General features: G+C 38.2%; 1 protein-coding gene across 3 annotated transcripts in view; it reads right to left on the bottom strand.

The window, feature by feature from the left end:
• clip1b (CAP-GLY domain containing linker protein 1b) overlaps nt 1-20,092 on the bottom strand; it is a 29,880-nt gene that overhangs the window by 1,917 nt on the left and 7,871 nt on the right. For 2 of the 3 annotated variants that reach the window (XM_036595273.1, XM_036595272.1), the window contains exons 7-21: nt 18,401-18,504; nt 18,198-18,258; nt 16,340-16,444; nt 15,719-15,844; nt 14,763-14,879; nt 13,649-13,706; nt 13,154-13,404; nt 11,216-11,278; nt 5,806-5,912; nt 2,767-2,887; nt 2,579-2,628; nt 1,828-1,888; nt 648-804; nt 513-565; nt 310-422 (exon numbers count right to left, since the gene is read on the bottom strand). In XM_036595273.1, the coding sequence (XP_036451166.1) occupies nt 310-422; nt 513-565; nt 648-804; nt 1,828-1,888; nt 2,579-2,628; nt 2,767-2,887; nt 5,806-5,912; nt 11,216-11,278; nt 13,154-13,404; nt 13,649-13,706; nt 14,763-14,879; nt 15,719-15,844; nt 16,340-16,444; nt 18,198-18,258; nt 18,401-18,504 (1,547 nt within the window). The remainder of the gene's footprint in view (nt 1-309; nt 423-512; nt 566-647; nt 805-1,827; nt 1,889-2,578; nt 2,629-2,766; nt 2,888-5,805; nt 5,913-11,215; nt 11,279-13,153; nt 13,405-13,648; nt 13,707-14,762; nt 14,880-15,718; nt 15,845-16,339; nt 16,445-18,197; nt 18,259-18,400; nt 18,505-20,092) is intronic. The other variant, XM_036595274.1, reaches the window with a different exon arrangement.

Raw genomic sequence — 20,092 nt, 5'->3', positions numbered from 1 at the left:
AGCAAAATTACAAATTTCTCTTTTAGGATCACTAAAGTACATAACCTAACACTAGTGTCACCTTTTATTGCTCTTGTAATTTGTGCACTCATTTTAATGCTCAGGACTCTGACCTCATGATGTGTAATGTGTATAATACAAGAATAACAATAAACCAACCATGTTTTACATCTGAAAACAGAATTTCTGACCATAAATGAATGCAGAATTCACTGCATATTAGAATGTATTAAATTAATTTAATCAAATAATTGAATGTAATTGATTAAATGCATTTTTTCCACTTACAGTAATTAGTAATAAACTCACCCTTCATTCTCTTCATTCCCATTGAATTCAGCCAAGGCCATTTTCTTCAGCTTCACCTTCAGCTCCTCATTCTTTCTCTGTAGATCCACGATGACTGAGTTGAGGAAGTTGATCTGATACGCAGGAGAAACAGTGTATTCAGTGAATCATCAAAGAGACAAAGCACTTTAAAGCAGAAGCTGAAACAAAAACAGTTTTTTTACCTGTCCCTCGGCAAACTCTTTCTCTTCTCTAAGCTGGTTTATAACTGCATCACCTGTGAAGACACATACATTGCAGTAGAAATCACAAAAATAACAGTTATCATGGAGCATCATTAACAAAAATGTAGGACAAACCTGTAGAACCCTGTTCTTGGTTCTCAACTGGCTTGCCCTCCAGCTTCAGCTGCAGGCTGTGCACTCTGCCCTGTAGCTGCACCTTGTCCCTTTCCAGAGACTCCACCGCCGCCTGCAGCGTTTTAGCCATGGCATTCTCTTCACGCAGCACTGCAATCTGGGAAGGATCATGTTCTCTTAGTGCAAACAGAACTCAAAACTCACTACAGCTGCACAATATGGACAAAGCTGTGGAAATTATTTTATTAACATGAGAAGCAACAAATTACGATTAAATTAAAATGTCTCTGACAGACTGTTTTTGGTAACCTCTCCTTATTACAAAAGCACTGTTCACTATTGTGCAAACTGCAAAATAAAAGTAATGATATACTAAGATCATGATTGCAAGAACATTTTTGCACTATAAGGCAGTTATAAAACAGCATTCTCCGAACCGCCTTCGCTATAGAGATCCATAAAAATCTAAAATATGTGTTTTATTTTTTATATAGCCCTATAAAAAACATTTCATTCTTTAAAAGCTCCTAATTGTGATGCATATTTGTTGTGACAGGGGCCACTGCTTCACACATTCATCATACAGCTTTGGGAGTGAGAATAATCATGACAAATAATGCATAAAACAATACCAATAATTGTGCAGCCCTAACGCTGACCATAAAAATAAACAAGCAAATGCAATTACATTCAGATATACATTTGTATGCAAATGTTTGAACATCCCTGGTGAAATGAGATGTTTTGTTTGTTTTGTGAAAATAACACATTCTCTACATTGACCCAACTTGAAGGGGATGAATAATTCAGTGATCGAGATGTAAACAAAGCCATTCAGAGTGGTTGGTGAAATGATTCATTGTAGAGAAACTTACTTACTCTGATTTCTTCATAGTGGTAGTGATAGGAAACAGGCATATATAATAAGCTGTATATAATAATATATAAAATATAAAATGTGCACTTTTGCACAAGCCACATTCTGTTTTTTCCCCAATATAAACAATAATTGTGCATTAAAATGTGTGGAAGTGTGTTCTCTGTAGAGGACATGTTAATTTAACTTGGAAAATCAACAAAACATGTCATTTAACCAGGGGCGCCCAAATGTTACTACTATACTACTTCTATAGGCTTTGCTGGGCCATAACTTGTCTCAGTCAATAGTCAAAGCCCTTACCTCATTTCTTAACGCCTCCAGTTCTTTGTCCTTCTCACATATTACTGTATTGGAGTTTACCCTGCAAAAACACAACGCCTTTTAGCATTCAGTGAGAAAACAGAGACAGCAGTCTGTATGTAGATTAAAAGTAAAACAACATAAGTCTGTGGGAACAAGCCCATCATGAGCCCATCAGATTAAAAGCTTAGGAAAACATGCTGAACATATGAGCTGGAGGGAGTGAGAATATAAACTGTAATAAGGACAAAACAATAATGCTTTAGTAAACCTAATTGGGCATGTTTTCTGCAAGCAAAACAGTGACCATATAGAGAGAAACGTCCTGAGGAGCTCCTGGTCTCCAGAATACCGTGTGGACCCTGATGCAGCATAAAGCTTATTTTTAGACAGTCTCAGAGGAATACAGTGGAGTGTTTTTAGCCTCCCTTTCACAGGCCCTCAAACCTTTAAAAAGTCTCCATCTCTCTTATATCTCGGTTCCTGTTCTGCTCATTATAACTGCTACTGATAGACTGAGATAAGACTGGGCTTAACATTTTGATTAGAGATAAAAGACATAAAAGCCTCAAGGAAAATCTTATTTTTTCCACCTCAGTTTAAAGGACCTCACTAGAAGTGATACTTGGGTTCTGGCCTTCCACAGAAAGCTGAAGACGATAGTCTCTTGAAATAACAGTAATTCCAGGACACTGTAATTACTGCCGAGTTGAATGAGGTTACGTCAGGCAGACACGTGATAACCTCTTACCTCTCATTAATCTCCAACTCACTGTTGAGAGTCAGGCGTTCACCGTCAAGCTGGAAAATGAGAACAAAATCCAGTTCAACATCTCCATGCCCGACCCACAGGATGTCAGAATAGATACTAATCATTTGACACAAGCTAATAAGATCCTCTGTGGAGATGGATGTATAAACTCTGTTGTAAATACACACCGTCTGCTGCTTAGAGCCCACCTGCCGGCTGCTGTCCAGCTCCTGAGCCAACTTCCCATTCTCCTCCTGGAGTGCTGCCAGCCTCTGTGACTTCTGATTGGCTGCTAGCTTTAGCTCCTCACTGAAGAATTAGAGAGATTACTCTCGTTAACACAATAATGTTTTGCCCATCAAACAGTGGCTGTTCACGCTAAAGGAAAGAGAATTTTGTGATTAACGTATCAGAAAACTACTGCTGCAACAACATCCCAAGTATTTCATTCTGTGGTGACCCGTGATGATTGTATTTCTGAAATGGTAACCACAAACGTCAATTCCAAAAAAAGTTGGGACAGAATGTGAAGACCTAATAAAAACTCAAAGCAGTGATTTATTTGATCTGTATTACAGTAAAACCAACACCATGTTGCATCTTACAAATTTATAAGCTGTGCAATGTTTTTCAAAAATGCTGTATGCTTACTGGAAATGTGTTACATCACATTTCCTTTTAACAATACCTAATAATAGTTTGGGAACTGAAAACAACAACAGATCCAGTTTTGAGAGCGAAAATCCTTGCAGTTGTTCATTAAGGAATGTTGTTCTGAAACTGTTGGATTATTTGCTGGTGCATTTTTTGGCATAGTGCTTCAAGTGTGGTACAACCATCTAAGTGTTGACCCCATCATCAGGAGACCGTGAATTCAACCTTTGGTGATGCTACAGTGTCCATGGCCAGGAGTCCAAGAGTGCACAATTGGCCTCGCTCTCTCTGGGTAGGTAGGATGACCCTCTCTGATAAGGTAGGATGTTAAATATCTTGTCTTTGAACTGTTTTTGTTCAAATACAGGTCAAAGGGAATTTACAAATCACTCCTTACTGTTTTTATCTGTCTTTCACATACTGTCCCAACTTTCTTGGATCATTTTAATTGGTTCATGCGTCTTTGTTCATATAATGTAAGGGGCAGCTTGTATTTTTAAATAGTATAAATAATAGAAAATAGATTAAAAAAATGAGCCATACATTTTTGATATGACAACACAGATATGTTTGTTGTATTTTCTGTCGTTCTTTTCTTTGGTGTAACTTTGTTTGTTAAATTGTTAATAAAGAATATATAAAAAAAGCATCAATTCTAATTAAGTCTGTTTTAATATAAAACAGGATATTAAAAACAGCCACTATACATTAACATTATTATTTTAACTTGGACTTCAATCAGATTGTTACATGTCCTCTTCATGTGCAACCATTCTATTTTTGCCATCTGTGCAGTCTGATGCGAGGCTAAATCCAATTGAACACGCTTAAAAGGATCGTATGGCATCAGGGTCGCGTTCAAAACACACATTAGAAATCATTTTAAAATCTCCATGATAAATAAATTAGCGTGCTGCAAAATGCTCAGCTGCATGCAGAGATACCGCAACCACAACAGTTTGACAGCAGAGACACAACACTGATTAATGCATAACCGTTACACACTACATCAAATTGAATGGTAAACATCTAAAAACGAAATACAGGCTAAACTTTCAAAAGGAACGCTATGCAGACATCAGAGAACATCTGGCTGATCCCCAGATGAGGAAAAATAGCTCCATGGTGTATGAAAGAGTTTCTGTTCTTCAGGTGAGGAGCTGAGGTCACAGGCCAGACGGCCACACCGCGCCGCAGCACGAGGAGTAATGTGCTTACATAATGCTTCCTGGGAGGAGAGCCTGGGACATGGCTCTGAGGTTTTTAAAGACCCATTATAGTCCATGTTTTATGTGTTGACCTGACGCAACAAGACTCGCTGTTGGGCAAACTGACTGAACATGTTCTTAAGAAATTAATTTTGTGCTGAGTAGTTCCTTGTGTGAGTTTGTGGGTGGGTGGTGTGGGTTTAGGGGTGGGTGGGGTAGGTTTTATCTGTGTGATTTGATTCATAAATCAAAGATGCTATTGCCACCTGCTTCCTTACGTAATTTTCTCATCACCGCATAACTCACTGAAGCTCACTAAAGCAGACACAAAAAAGCTATGACTGTACTACCACGAGTCAACGAGTCAAAAGTCACTGAAATGTAAAATATTTAACTAAAGAACAAAGGAACCATAATAGACAGAACGTCACCTTCTATCTCCCAAAGGGTGAATTTACAAGAGAAGAAAACTCTAATGTACACTAATACTAATACATTTGGGATACACCCAAATTTCAGCCTTCAAAAATTTCCATCTAAAAATGGTCAAGATTGACACTGTCGCTTTTCTGCTGATATTTTTGCCTGGGAAGAAATAAAAATTAAATAGGATAAGAATGTAGTGTCTAAATCTAGGGCTTTACAAATAATTTTAATGATAATGAAAATAATACATAGTATTTAAAAACGCTGTTTATTCCTTTCACTCTCCTGCACTGGTCAACAGTCTGAGAAGCAGCATATCAACAGTCAACCACGTGGAACTGTTTCCCGGTTCTGTTTATGCTGATAATCAAGAGGAGGTTACAGGTTTGCTACTACGCAGAATACAGAAAAACAGAAGTAAACAGAAAAGTTCCCGCTTGCATGCAAACTAAATACGTAGCATTAGTGTTTAAAAATGATGAAAAAAATCACAAAGTGCAAAAGTAATGGAATTCTTTGCCTTGGATGTCCAACTATTCTTGTTGATGATGTTGGATTTTGTGGCAGATACTGTAGTCTACATATTGTAATAATTTAATTGATTTTATGCAGACTATCTTTATTTACTGTCAGCTTTTTTGGTGTCCTGAATTTCAATTGAGGTTTTGAGTCTTCACTTTGAGTCCTCACTTCACTAACACTGTATATCCATAGATCCATTAATCCAAGTCATTTTGGTTTATTTCTATTGACCATTTGTCATTGAAAAGTTTACACAATCTAAAGTGCAGGTGCCATTTTCACTTGGGGTTAGTAAATAAATAAAATAGTTATGATTTTTCGATTCGACAGCAGCTATCAAAGTCCTTAAGCCTTCATGATACACCTAAAGTTAAATTCTTGCAGTCTACTTTGGGTGACTGCAGAAAAATTGCTCACATTTCTTTGCACAGGCTTCCAATGCGCTGGTTCTCAGAGCTGAGCTGCTCCTTGGAGAAACTGAGCTCCTCCTGAAACTTGGAGTTCTGCTGCTTCAGGGCTTCAAGCTGGAAGAAAGAGAGCAGAAATAGACAGAGACACACAGACTGTCAAACAAGCAACGTGGGACAGATCAAATTTTCAATTCTCAATGACATCTGAAAAAATGTTTAAATTAGCCAAGCATACTGTACATGTGGGTAGAGTGCAGAGCATGAGCAGCTGAAGATCACAGCTGATATAAAAAACACACAAGCTGATTTTCAGCTTAATCAGATGTCTTTTACTTTTCCCTTTTCTCCTGAGACTGACAGTTCAATCCAATTTAACCAGTGGGTGACATTAATGAATTGTGCCCACGTCACAGAGAAGTGTTAATTACACTCCTCAACATGTGCACCAACAACAGCACCAGTCAATAATTAATTTAACTTGACATGCACATGATCAACAATGTTTTGATCAATGATTTGTCATTTTGCTGCACATTATAAATTAAACTTTTTAGCCTCACAAAGTATTTTGCATTTCCATTCAAAATGAAGAATATTTAACCTCAAAATGGCCATTAAGTACAAATTATTCATTTGTAAAGTCAAAAAAAGACAAGAGGAAAAGAAAGAGCTTCCAAAACTGGAGTCCAAAAATGAACAGCTACAGAGAAAATGGGACTCCTAACAACCGTACAACACCTGGTAGACCACCAAAACTGTCTTCATCAGATAAACACCACTTAAAGCTTTCCTCTTTGAGAGAGAGGAGAAAGTCAAGCTCCACTCTTGCTTCAGATCTTAAAAATTTCACAGGTGTTTCTGTCCATCCTTCCACAATGAGACAACTCAATTGAGTCTGACAGGATGTGTAACTGTCAAGAAGCCCTTACAGAAAAAAGGAAACAGACAAAAAAGCAAACAAATTGCACCAGAACACCAAAACTAGATATCTGACATGTAGTATGATTTTACAGAGTGAATAGCCTACAACTGGGAGTTTTTGAATTGTGAGACCCAGAAAAGTAAATTAACTATGAAGAATTTAAGAATAAAAAATGTTTAATTTAAAAAATTAAAATGCGAGTTTGGCATGTTAAAGAGCAAATAATGTTTTTTATTTTTTTGGTTAAGACTGAACTTCATGTACAGTTTTTTCATAGAAAACCTGTAGATAACGGTTGTTTTGGCTGGTCTCTAACTTTGGCACAGTACTGTAAATGCTGCACATGTACCTATATATTAAGGATGCATTGATCGTGAATTTGTATACCAATTCCTACTCCTTCGTAGCCAATTTGGCGGATTTTTATTAGCTTTTCTGTTTTAACCCCAAGTTTTCTCTGTGTGGGCTAAATGAAGACAGGAAACACAGTAACACATCTCCAGTAATCTTTTATGCCAAAGTAATAATATAAATAACAAAAAACCTTAAATTACGTAAATTGCTCAACACACCAAACTAGCATTTTAAATACCTAAAAGAAAAACGTTTCATTCTAAAATAAAAAATGCCTATGATTCAAGTTAAGTGCATCGAAAGTAAGATGCAACTGGCTGTTTAACACAATGAGTCATGCATAATAATGCTATGACATTGTAGTTTAGACTTAGCAACAGTATTCAAATACAGAGCAAGTGCACTTACCCGGCTCATGTTCATTATTAAAGCCCTGATGCTTTTGATCATGAACCATTAGTATATGAAGTACCTATATGCAAAAATAAGTTTAGCCCTAAACGTTACCCTAACACACATAAACCCCTCGAAATCATCTGTTTACAGCCCTGCATTTTAAACATCCAAAGCAGAATCAGAGTAACTACATTCAATAGACAGAAGACCACAAACTATTCTTCATGCACAGTCCTGACCAATACAATTTTTTCACATCAACTTATTGAAAACCAAGGAGTAACGCGCTCCGCCATTCACAGTACACTGAGAGTAAGCTCTACTACGCGCTGAGGCTAAGAGTGCAGTACCTGAAAGTGGGATGTATACATGCTTCCTGAGTAGCTCTGGTGCAGGGCTGCCACATCCATGTCTGTAGTCTCTCCACGCAAAAGACACCAGCTGGATCAATAATACATTGCACTGACCCCCTGCTGAGTGAGAGAGTGAGAGGATGGCAGAGCAGCTTTTCGAGCTGTTGTCGTCCCAAGCACTCACATTCACACCCACTCTGACGCGATTTACAGGGCGGCTTCATTATGTAAGCGCTGCCAAGCTCCTCCCCCTCTCTCTCTCTTGCTCACTCTCCCCCCCGCCCTCCTTCTTCACCATCTCCTTCCCCCCATCTCCATCCCACTCCCTCCACCAATCCGATCATTCATTCATCCACTCTCCACCCTCAGTCCCGGGCATCCCATCCTGCTCCTGCATCAACACTGAGCACCTGTTTCTCTCTGCCTTGTGGTCAGTCTCCATGTTTTTCTCAGCTCCACCAATCCACTGATAGTAGGTCTTGATTCACAAAATCAATTGAGTTGCTCTACATTCGGCACTGTTACACTTATTCACCCCACGTTCTGGCACGTTTTACAGAATGACCTCTACAGGCTGCTGTGTAGGACATTCAGGAATTCGTATTATTTACATGCAGGGAAAAGGGCTGGTAGAAACAGGTTCCCAAAGCATTTTCCTAAATAAAACAGAGAGAATGTAAATTCAAAATTGAGGACAAAAATTGGGTTAGCACGTGACCGCTCTCTTCACATGGATAAGGGCTCGCAGCTTTTAACTCTCGATTGTGCTGCCCAGCCAGGCGTAAAGAGGCAGCCAGCCGCCATGGCTGACGGTAGCATGTGCATGATTACATCATGCCTGGAGAGAGCTGGCAGAGAGAGAGAGAGAGAAAGAGAGAAGGAGAGAGAGAGCAGGACAGGCCGCAACATGCAGCACATCCAGAGCTCAGCCTCAGCAGCACAGGAGCCATGCTCCTGTAAAGTGCTGCTGCTCTGCTCTCCAAGAACGGCTTGGGATGAAAGCAGTCCTAAGAATGTAATCACTTTAATCCGATGCCATGCTTCAAGATGCAAGTCTTATCCAAATCCAAGAGAACATGATTTCTGTAATCTGAACGCCGCTCTGTAACGTGTATTTCTTTAATCTTGCGAAGACATAAAATAACCGATATCCCTTTTGTTACCGATACCTGATCCCTAAGTATTGGCCAATAGCGAGTGTCAATCTCACTCAATGCTGGGTTTTGGATCGGTGCCATCTCTATACAATATGATAAAGAATGGAAAAATACAAAATACAATAAAATACACTACTGTTTCATAAAAACTTTTTTGATTAAAACTAAACATAACTTTTAATAAAAGTAACAAACAATTCTTGTGTCTTACTAATTTTATAACGAGTGAACAATTAAGTACATCACTCTTGCGGTGTCCCCATTTACAGACGTCTAAACTGAACTGCTCTGTAGTATGAGTGCACAAATCTCCAATCTTGATCTTATTTTGCAGAGCATTAAAAAGGCCATCTGTACTATGGCTGCTGTGATCAAATACACATCAGCCTCACGACACTTCAGTAACAGACACTCAGGAGAGAAGCATTATTTTTACATGAGCACCAACAACAGGCAAATGGCGACTGTTTCAGTCCTATAGGAGCAGCAGAACCCTACAGGCTCAAGTCCTCTCACATAAGCTGGACCCATTTGAGCGCTTACATAATCACACATGAGTGTACAAAACATGCTTTGCATAGAGCTTGAAGGCGAGCCGTGCACAAGTTTCAGACGCACGAGTTGGGTAACAGCTGTGTGACTACATTATTATGCCACTCATCAAGCAGCTGCATTGTTATGGTTCACTTAACAAAAAAGCATTTCAAAGCTTGTTTAACTGCAAGTTCACCTCAGCCCATAACATGAGCTCAGAGGAAAGAAGACAGCTGGGGATTTTCATCATTATTTTACTGACGTTTAAAGGGAATGCGTCACTTGAGGATTATTTGCCAAAATACTGCACACTGCTGTTATTACTCAAGCTACTTATAGCTTGTAGTCATCATTTTAATAACTAACATTAGAGTTATTAGTAAACTAATCCAGGGGCTTTACTGAATGTTCTGGTTAGAGATCTGCAATATGATGATTTTTATTATCGTTATCATGACAAATTATATCACAAGAGAGCATAATTAGGCTTGTGTAACTGGATTTAGTGCAGTGTGAAATGTTGAATTAAAATTTCCAACTTATCAAACTCACAATGAAACAAAATATTGTGGTATATATCCTGAAAATGAAAGTATCATAATTAGATTTTCACCCCTAGTTCTGGGGTAAATATAACAACATAACCCATTTTAAAAAACTCCACTGCAGAGTATAATGATTTCATGGTGATCTTCAACTTGTTTCTCCACCTGTGAGACGCAACAACTGGACGCTACTGAAATATACAATTTTTAATTTATATTGTAAAGATAAACACAGTGTATTACGATGAAAAGTACACTAAAGATATAAGTCTAATGAAAGTTATTTTCCATTTACTTAATGATTTCATTTTCAGGAATTTACCGAGAAAATATAACAGGAAGGGTTTCTATACTATTTAGATGGGATTAGCTTTCCATGGGAAGGTGGGGTAATGTAATTTTCCCACTGGACGTCAGTCATGTTTATAACCCATTTGCATGGGATGAGAAACCTTAGTATAAATTACAGAGATGGGAGTGGCTACTTAATTTATGCACTCCCATCAATTCCGTATGCGAACCATTCACTTGCTCACAAGAAGAAAACGTGTACATACATTTATTTTAATTGTACTTTCATTTACATTAACCATCTACCTACATGACTTAAGTGAATGTGTCATTAGGAAACACTGAAAAGTGTTTTAAACTGTTTTTAATGTGCGACCAACTTCTAGTAATTTCACTTTAGATAAATGTCACAATAAAATACAATATACTTTTCTGAACATATCAGGTATATCATCAGTATCTGTTTAACACACCTTCAGTTTCACTGTAAAGAGCATAATTAGCCCTGTTTAACTGGATTTTGTGCAGCACAGTGTGCCAAATATAATTTTTGTTAGTAATTTTTAAAATGTAGCACTACTGAGTCTCTTTTAACAGTCCCAACTGAACAGATGTCACAAAATAAATATTGTGACATATCGCATATTGTCAATATTTCTTGAAGTATTGCGATGTCATATTTTTGTCACATCACCCACCTCTAAGTAATAATACATAAGACAACAACTGCAGCACAGCCCTTCAAGCTCAGTCCCATCATCACTCATACCACATCATTTTAAGGCCACTAAAACAAAAAGTGTTTTCCAAGTCAACCTCTCTTCAGGCCCTGTAATCATAATTCAAAAAGTCAACGCTTCCTTACCTCTTGGCACAGCTCCTGATTTTTCTGTTTCAGTTGTTCCACAGTCTCTGAAGATTGGGTACTCTAGGGGAATAACAAAAGCCGGCATAACTGAAAACACAGAATTACCATTTTTTTAAACACATATGCACAATATGCACGTCTTGTGATATTTCAGGTACAAAATGCATTAATCTGATAGGTGAAGCTTTCCATTTTGATCATGTGTATTTTTTTTCATCACAAAAGACTTAAAATTGGCTGCCTTGTTCTTCATTTTCTTCACATTTTAATTATTTTGCCAAAATACTAATTCTTAAGAGCAAACATCACATCATATAAACAACTTAAGTCAAATATGTTTGATTGGTAAACTTGACAAGTCATTCACAAAACCATGTGGAAACTGACCTGAAGTCTGTGTACCTTTTTGTCACTGTCATAATAACACTTTACCTTAGAAATGGAAACTTTATAGGAGAAGAAAATGCGTTCTTAAGTCTATTGGTTCATTCATCATGAAATGCTCAATGTAAAAGGAAGTTGGCCTTTACAAAGTTTTGACATGACAGCAACGATATAGACAGTCAAATCCATTCTTTACAAAGAATTTCTCAACTAAATTAAGCACGTAAATAGGGCTGTCAAATGGTTAAAAGAATTAATCAGGATTAATCGCCATTACTTGCATTTGTCTTATGTGCTCAAATGTCACTCTTTTAAAAAGCAGTGCATTTTGTCATAGTTGTATGACAAAATAAGCTTTTATATATTTCAAGTGATTCAATAACATTCACATGACCCTTAACATGAAAATCATGTAAACGCAGAGTGACGATGAAAATAAGGTGAATGCAGTTTACAATTTTCAACACTGAAGTCCATTAAGAGCAACACTGACATGTTCCAACTTTTATGTGTCTAGCCTCTCGCTCTCGAGAGGAACTGTAGGTTTCCACTTTTCTGTTCCTTCGGTTAGTTTGCTGCTCATTGATTTAGTTATAGTTCTTCCATGATCACTGTGCAGCACAGTCTGCTTCCAGTGCTAACGTTATTAATGTTACTAATATTGTCATCATCAGAGCTGTTTTGCCAACTTAAGATTCAACAACCTTTAGATTCACCATGGCAGGAGCTGAAGAAAACTTTTGTCTTTTTCAAAAGAGTCATCAATGGAACTTGCCATTTAAAAGCTTGGACAAGAGAGCTACCATTGCAGAGACATAGTTTGCAAGCAGTTGGGCTTTAGAGTGGGGTAAAATTAGTAAAAGGCTCAGTTACTGTCCAGTCCCCGGTCTGTTGGGCTGACCAGGCAGTGCAAATGCAATTGTTATAAAGTGCTAGAAACACATAAGTCAAACTTCTAGGATGGCGCCCACTTGACATATTACAGAGCACATACATACAGCTGTCTACTTTTTTCAGTTCTTTTTTTTCTGGAAAGCAGAAGGACAGAGCAAGGATGCTCTAATCTGCAGTATGTCATCTTTCCAAATAAAGTGTGCAAAAAATGGCAAGTGAATGAGTCCAGTTCATCATGTACAACCGACTACAACCAATTTCTGTTTCAACTCTAAGACACTAAGCTAAGGTCCCTAAACAACTACTGATCACTGAACAGTTCACAGAGACATCAGAGATGTTCTGTTTTAAATACCGTTCCTATTTTCTTTGGCCAACAGCACATATGTCAGGGTGTGTAATGAAAGATGATACTGATACAGGATGCAGAGAGCGTCAATGTACAATAAGAAGACCAAAAAACAGGTGCGACTGCAGTGGCTGTTTGTTTATCAGCTACAAAAACAGAGCCCTCAAATGTAATCTAAACTTACCCCACTAATTCCTTCTGAAAGTTCACAGCAAAATATGATCCACAATTCCTAAAGCTAAAAAAGCCATCTTTAATCAGGGGATTAAACGCCTCTGTTCTGCACTGGTTTTCAGGCTACTTCTCACCTGAGCTTTGTCCTTGAACAGCTGCAGCTCTGCCACCTGCTGTTGGAGGTCTGTGCTCTTCTCCTGTGCTTTGTTCAGCTCCTGCTCCACCTGGCCTAGTTTCTCTTGCAGCTTCTTCTTTCCCCCCTCATGCTCCTCGTTAAGTCTGCGCTCCTGCAGCTGCCTGGAGGCCATCTCCTCCTCTAGCTTCTCCTTCTCACTGCATAGCTGTTTCAGTTGCTCCCTGTCCGCCTGCATGCTCCTCTCCATGTCTATAGGCACAAAGACAATACACTGAGGAGCTCTCACAGCAACATGCACACCGCCTGCTCAGGTCAGCATTTGAAAGTGTAAACGGGACACAAATATAATCCCTAGGAACTTTATGTAGCATTGTGCTACTGCTAGGTTTTATCTGGGAAAACATGCAAAAGACTTTCCCGATGCATACTGCAATAATGAAATCATACTACAAAAACAGATGTGTCAAATGAGCCATGAATATGTACTGTTTACCTTGCAAGGAGAGTGCTGTGCTTTTACTTTCCTCTGCTGCCGTGTCAAGTTTTTGCCTCTAAAATGGTAATGAAACAGAAATGAAGCACATATTTAAGAAATTTAGGGTGGTTGAATTCTCAATATAACGTATATATACAACAACACCGTCAATATAAACCCCTATTATGAATTAATTGGAACAAAGCAAAGTCATTACTGAAACTGTGCTTGTGTTTCATGTATATATCCCCAGGCAACTCTAAATAATTTAATCCAATGAAAACACAGTCATTAAAGTCATTTATCCATATGGTGCCATATGGAGCCAAACTGTACCACTGAACAGAAGACAGCAATCAACATAAAACAGGAAGTCTAAATCTTGAATGAAAGTATTTCTTACTAGTAATGTGCAATCCAATTAATTTTGATACTGAGTATCCATAAGATTTAATGAATGAATAATCGGTTATCCTCAGGGGCAGAAAAACAATGCCAGAAACAGAAAAAAATGAAATTAATTTGGACCTGTAAGTTTACCTTTTTATACCTTTTTATTCTTTATACAGAAATCAGTAGGGTTTCATGTTCTATCAGGAAGGCTACTTAGGTGAGCTAATGACCTAAAAGTGCTAAGTGCTAAAGATGCTGATGAAGATTCGTTATCTTCTATATAATGTTTTTTTCTACTCAGTGGACAATTTGCCAACATGTTCGCTTGACAGAGAAATATATTTTCACTGTTTCTGGAAATAGTTAACATCAGCTACAGTATTTGGCCTAGTTAGCGATAACGCTGCACCACAGTTTGCTGTGCAATCTCTGCCCTGTCAATAACGTCCTTATAAATGCATCCTTTGCAACGTGGTCACACTTAAGCACTCGTGGAATAGCAAATTGTAACTTAATATATATTTACTTACATATACAAGCACACTGGTTGACTTAGTATTTGAATAATGGCACTTCAAGTAGTTAGCTGAGTACTTAAGTGCCCATTCACATTCCTGCTTCTTAATACCAAGGAAACACAGGTAACCAAGGATAACAAAATTCATTAAAAAGATCTGTCATGTTCATTTTGTTACACCCTCTAATCTAAATGGCACATTTTCAGAAAAAAGGGGCATACCAAGTCATTCAGCTGATGCTGAAGTGAGGTGTTCTCCTGATCAGAGGAGCTGAGTCTCTGTTGGAGAAGAAGCAATTCTTTGTGTTTGGCCTCCAGCTCACTGCTCAGCTCTCTGACCTGTAAGAAAAGAGAGGATGTAAAAATCAACAGTGGTATGAGTGATCACCACAAGCAATAACAATGAATATAGTTAGAACAAAACATTAAGTTATACAGTTTCCTGATTCCTATACCCATCACTATTGAGTTCTATGTAGCGCTGGGGGTAACACAATGCAAAGTGACATGTAACAGTAATGTGATAACTTTTTCCTGTAACAAAGCAGCGCAATGCTTTACAGTATCATTTCTTGTGACCACATTACAATTACTGACTTAATAAAAACTATGTTAGTTCAAAATGTTACTTAAATGCACAATTCATGTAAAACACAAATATCATCTATATAGATTATCTGTGCTTGTCCTTCTGAGTAATTTGTACATGTGTGTGCTACTGGTGACAACTGACAGCACAACTTTCAAAGGGAATATTGAGCAGCCAGACTCAACTTTAGCACTTCTATTCATAAAGATTTAAGGCAGCAGTTTCTGGACTTTCTACTGGCTAGTTTTTGGACTTTCATGTTTTTAAGCAGCGTAACTGGCTGTGTCTTGTTCAAAGGCAGGGACACTGACAGACATTTTAAATTCTGTTAACTGTGATTGGCTCTTTCTTTCTAAATCAATAAGACTGTTGATTTTTTCTTGTACTTTCCTGTTGTTACAGTTGTGCATGGGACTGAACAGTGAGATTACTCCAGGAAGTAATAAGTAAAGTAATCCCATTACTGCTAGACAGAAGTAATGAGTAATTTCATCTAATTACTTCTTTGATTATCTTCCTCAACATTGGCAGTTCATCCACTGAAGCAGTTCACGGTCATGAACCATAATTAAGTGAATAAGGATCAGACCCTTTTGTCCTGTAACGGAGGTGAGGCTGATCCAGCTTCTGCTCGCTGAGATCGCAGGCGTAGTTGCAGCTCGGCCACTTCCTTTTCCAACTCCATGATCCGTGACCTCTCAGACACAGTGGCCACCTACAACACAACATTTATGAATTGACACTGTTAGAAACATTGTGCACTGTTACAAACACTGTGCATGATAATGCACAGGCTGTAGTGCTGTTACACATAGGCTACATTGTTCCTTGTGACAAAGACAGATGCCATTTCTTAGCATGCTTGGCTGTATCTGCCTGCACTGTGGATCAGGGGTGGTCTTTAGATCAGTACTATCTGTTGATTCATAAATGCATATTTATTAAGCACTGGAATATACAAACACTGTATATACATATGTAGCTTCTGCATGGATACTTAGCATGTCTGCTGTTGAATACTTTCTGATGTTCCCATCATTTTGACAAGCACTTTTTTGAAATGAAAACTCCAAACCTACCTCTCTCCAACATGCAAACAAAGGCAAACTGTGACAAACACACGAGGAACTGACACAAGTCCCGAGAGACAGCTCATGCAAACTCGCTGGTTGAGACGCCTGCCTTATTTGATAGTGCGAGACTGAATTACCCTAGTATCCTCTAACTCCCTCTGGAGTTTATCAGCTTTGGTCTTTTCAAAGAGAAGGCTCTGTTCGAGCTCCTTAATGTGGGCATGCTCCAGTTTGGTCTGCGTCTGTTAGTAGAGAGAGGAGGGGAGAAAGAGAGAAGAGCAGCGCTGCAGTCACATGCAAGCCCAAAGCCAAGTACGAAGAGCCTCATGCAGGCCTTGACATCATCCTCTTCTATGAATGAGGACAAAGAGAGCCGTGGCACAAGGGCTATGTGAGTGGTGATTGGAGATGAAAGAAGGAGTCTGGAATGGTGGAAAGCAGTGCAGAAAAGCCACAGAAATCCAAAAAAACAAGGATGAGGAAAAAAGAAGAAGCCAAAACGTCTGGCTGAAAGACAAGGCCAAAGAAAGTGAAATATGGGAACAAACAAATGAACAAATAATTGAAGGAAAAAATGAATGAATGAAGGATTGAATGATTGAATAAAGACATGAAGGAACAATCATGGAGATGTTTCTATAAGAACATGGTAATTTAATCTATGACAATACAAAACCATTTGTATAAGCTAAAGCATTATTAAGCAAGAAGAAAGCAGAGTTAAATGTTTCAAACCTGTCTGCAATAACAATACTGTGGTAACAAAGTATTTTCTTTGGAATAAGTTAACAAAAAAGGAAGTAAAAGCAAAAAGCATATGAAAAAACAATAATATATTGTTTAAATATATAGATATACAATACCATGAAAAACTGTTCAGCGCTTTTATACATATGTGAAACCACTACATATTATATTAATGTTACTTATATTTACATTAGTATTAGTGTTTTTAAGCAAAATAACACTCTGGCAAGACAAAAACCTTTTTATTTGTAACTTTTACACAATATTGTACATGTATTGTTGTAATGCAAATAAATCAACCCTTCCATGAGGAAGCCCTAGTAAGCGGCCCAACATGCTCACAGCAGGGTTTACAATGATAGATATAAATGGCATCAGCATCATTATCACATACTTCCCTTCTCTTAGGTATTTGAATGGCTGATTTTTCCACTGCACAAAGTTCCAGAACTTTTGGCACCAAAAAACTGTACTTTTTCCACAGGCCATTGGTCCAGCACCAAAGGTCCTACTTTTCTGTTTTTTGGTACCTGCTCAAAACTGACACTAACAGGACCCAATCGTGCTCAATGACATTCTCCTCTGTCTTTGGTAATAGTTGCTGTTGAAGCCAATAGCAAATTAGTAAATTCTTTCAGGTGAAGCTAAAGTCACCAAAACTACTGTTTGATCAGTGAGTTCACCATAACGTAAATGATAGAGTGATATACTGCAGTTCTAACTGCTATTTTTAGAATTATTACTGTAAAACTAATTAGAAAACTAACACTAACATATTAGCATTTATGCTTGCCTCAGCAAAATGAGTGTTTTTGTGCATATTTGCAAACTTGACACAAAATATAAGTTTGTTTCTTCATGTCATTCTATGCCCCAGAGTAATACCATCATGTCATACCAGAGTTCTATCCTTTCATGTCAACCATTAACTTAAGCATCTAGCAAACAAGGTAGCTAATCAGCCAAATTTAGAGTAGCATAAAATGGCCAAAAATACCCTTTTCAGCTCTCTTTCAAGCAAGTGGGAAATGAATTATTACCATGAGTTCTATTGGTTCCAGTTTAGGCCAATTTTTGCTTTTTGAAGTGCAGTGGAAAATGCCCAGAATTACTTTCCTTGTCCATAGAGTCCTGTATAACACTTGATCACTGCCAAATAAAAAGACCAATCCTGAGCATCTCTCACCCTGTTTAGAAGCGCAACTGCTTCTTCCTAGAGTGTAAATGGAGGTGAAAGTATTGTTTTACCTCTAGATCACCTTTGGTAATGCAAGCTTCTTCTACACGAAACTGAAGATCCTCTACTTTCCTGCAAAAAAGTGCAAAGTGACCTCAGTCAACGTCATTTATGTGGAGCATTCTCTCTGATATTATTATTGAAACACAGCATGAAAAACTCAACATTATAATAACATCATTTCATAGGTTTCACTCTCCCAACTTCACATCACCTTTTTTCCTCTTCAAGCTGATTCAACAACTCCACTTTTTCCCTGTCTGCAGTCTCCACAAGCCTGCGTAACTGGTCCAACTTAGCCTCCATCTCCAAAGCGTACTTGGAACACAAAAAAAAAATGCATGTCTACATTTTACACAAACACATTTATGCTTTTACTAATATACCACATAAAAAGAATGATGCATATCAAGGATTACTTTACACTAGGAGTTACTGTAGACCACACAAATTACACAAACTGAAGCCATACCCTTGGTTGTATTTTGTTCAATTTAAAATCAACCAACTGAAGTTGTCACAGTGTAAAACCCCTTTTTTAAAAGACTTTCACGTGAAAGAATACAAATGTATAAAGACTGTTTATAGATTTAAGGAAATTCAATAAAATCTATATTATAGCGTTTATATTATAATACTGTTAGTTAGGGGTGGGAATCTCTAGGCACCTCACGATTCGATTATGATTCAGAGGGCTGCGACTCGATTATAAAACGATTATCGATGCATCTTGATGCATCTTTTTTTTCTATACATGATTTCTATTTTCTTACTGTCTGAGGACTTGGTACTTTTAAAGCTAAGTATTTGTAATGATCCATAATGCATTTATGTCCAATATCTTTTATTAATAAAACAAATGGAAGTGATGTGGCAAGTGAACTGGAAGGCTCTCATTCACTGCTCTTGTTTGGAGACGCTGCTGCCACTCATCTGCGATAAAATGCTCTGTTAGGGTGAAATAAGATCCAGAGGTAATGGATGACCACGCAGCACATTATAGCCGTCCTACGCGTTTTCTTTAGTGATTTTATAACTTCGGTTTTGGTCTCGTGGTAGAGACGGGGGGTGGGGGGGGGGATCGCTGTGTCAGTAAAATATCTTTGAGACGGGGCGTGTGCAACATAGCGCGAAAGCCCTGTTTCTCAACGACTGAGCATTGGCGTGCAGACTGCAGGTCACCTAACAACGAGGTTTCGCCTGGCTAGTAGCAAACGAAAAAGGAAAAGAGAAAGACAGATGAACATTTGGAGACGAACTGACTTATTCGCATTTATAAGCAACGTAGTTGGTATCCTGATACGTTAAATCTGCAATGAGAGACTTGTCAAACACTAAAAAGTTGCGAAGATGAACTCACTTCTCTTTCTAATTTTCCCGTTCCACCTTAAATGGTGCCGCATTTACCTTCGGCGCCTCAGTCAAAATTTAAGGTGGAACGGGAAAGTTCAGCAAGAAGCTGGCGAATGAGAAGCGACTTCAGCCTCGTAAAACAGCCGAAAGCTGAAAGACTTTTTACAAGAAACTATTCAACTTTTGAGGAAAAGTTTTCCTGGCAGAGATGGAAGAAAAGTGGCTAAAGCTGAAGCTTAAAGCAGAGCAGAGTAAATCTGCGCTCTCGTTTATATTGTTTAGCCTATACTACCACATTATCACATACTGAGACATACTGGACATTAAATGTTGTGGCTCCCAAGGTGGTTTGATTTTTGTTGAAAGGTCAAAATGGCTCTTCTTATCATTTGTGTTGTGACTCCTGACCTAACCTGGCTTTTAATGCAGAGGGAGCCGGTCGGATTTCTCACTCATCCCGTTGTGTTTTTGTTATGTGCCGCCACAGACTGTCTGCGCACTGCACTTCCGCACTTTCAAGTTCCACCCTTTGCGTACCGTCAACGTTACGTTA

Source organism: Colossoma macropomum, unplaced genomic scaffold (genome assembly GCF_904425465.1).
Source record: "Colossoma macropomum unplaced genomic scaffold, Colossoma_macropomum, whole genome shotgun sequence".
In the NCBI taxonomy this organism is placed as follows: Eukaryota; Metazoa; Chordata; class Actinopteri; order Characiformes; family Serrasalmidae; genus Colossoma; species Colossoma macropomum.
Note: the sequence above shows the minus strand (reverse complement) of the source record. Positions and strands in the feature narration are given on the sequence as shown.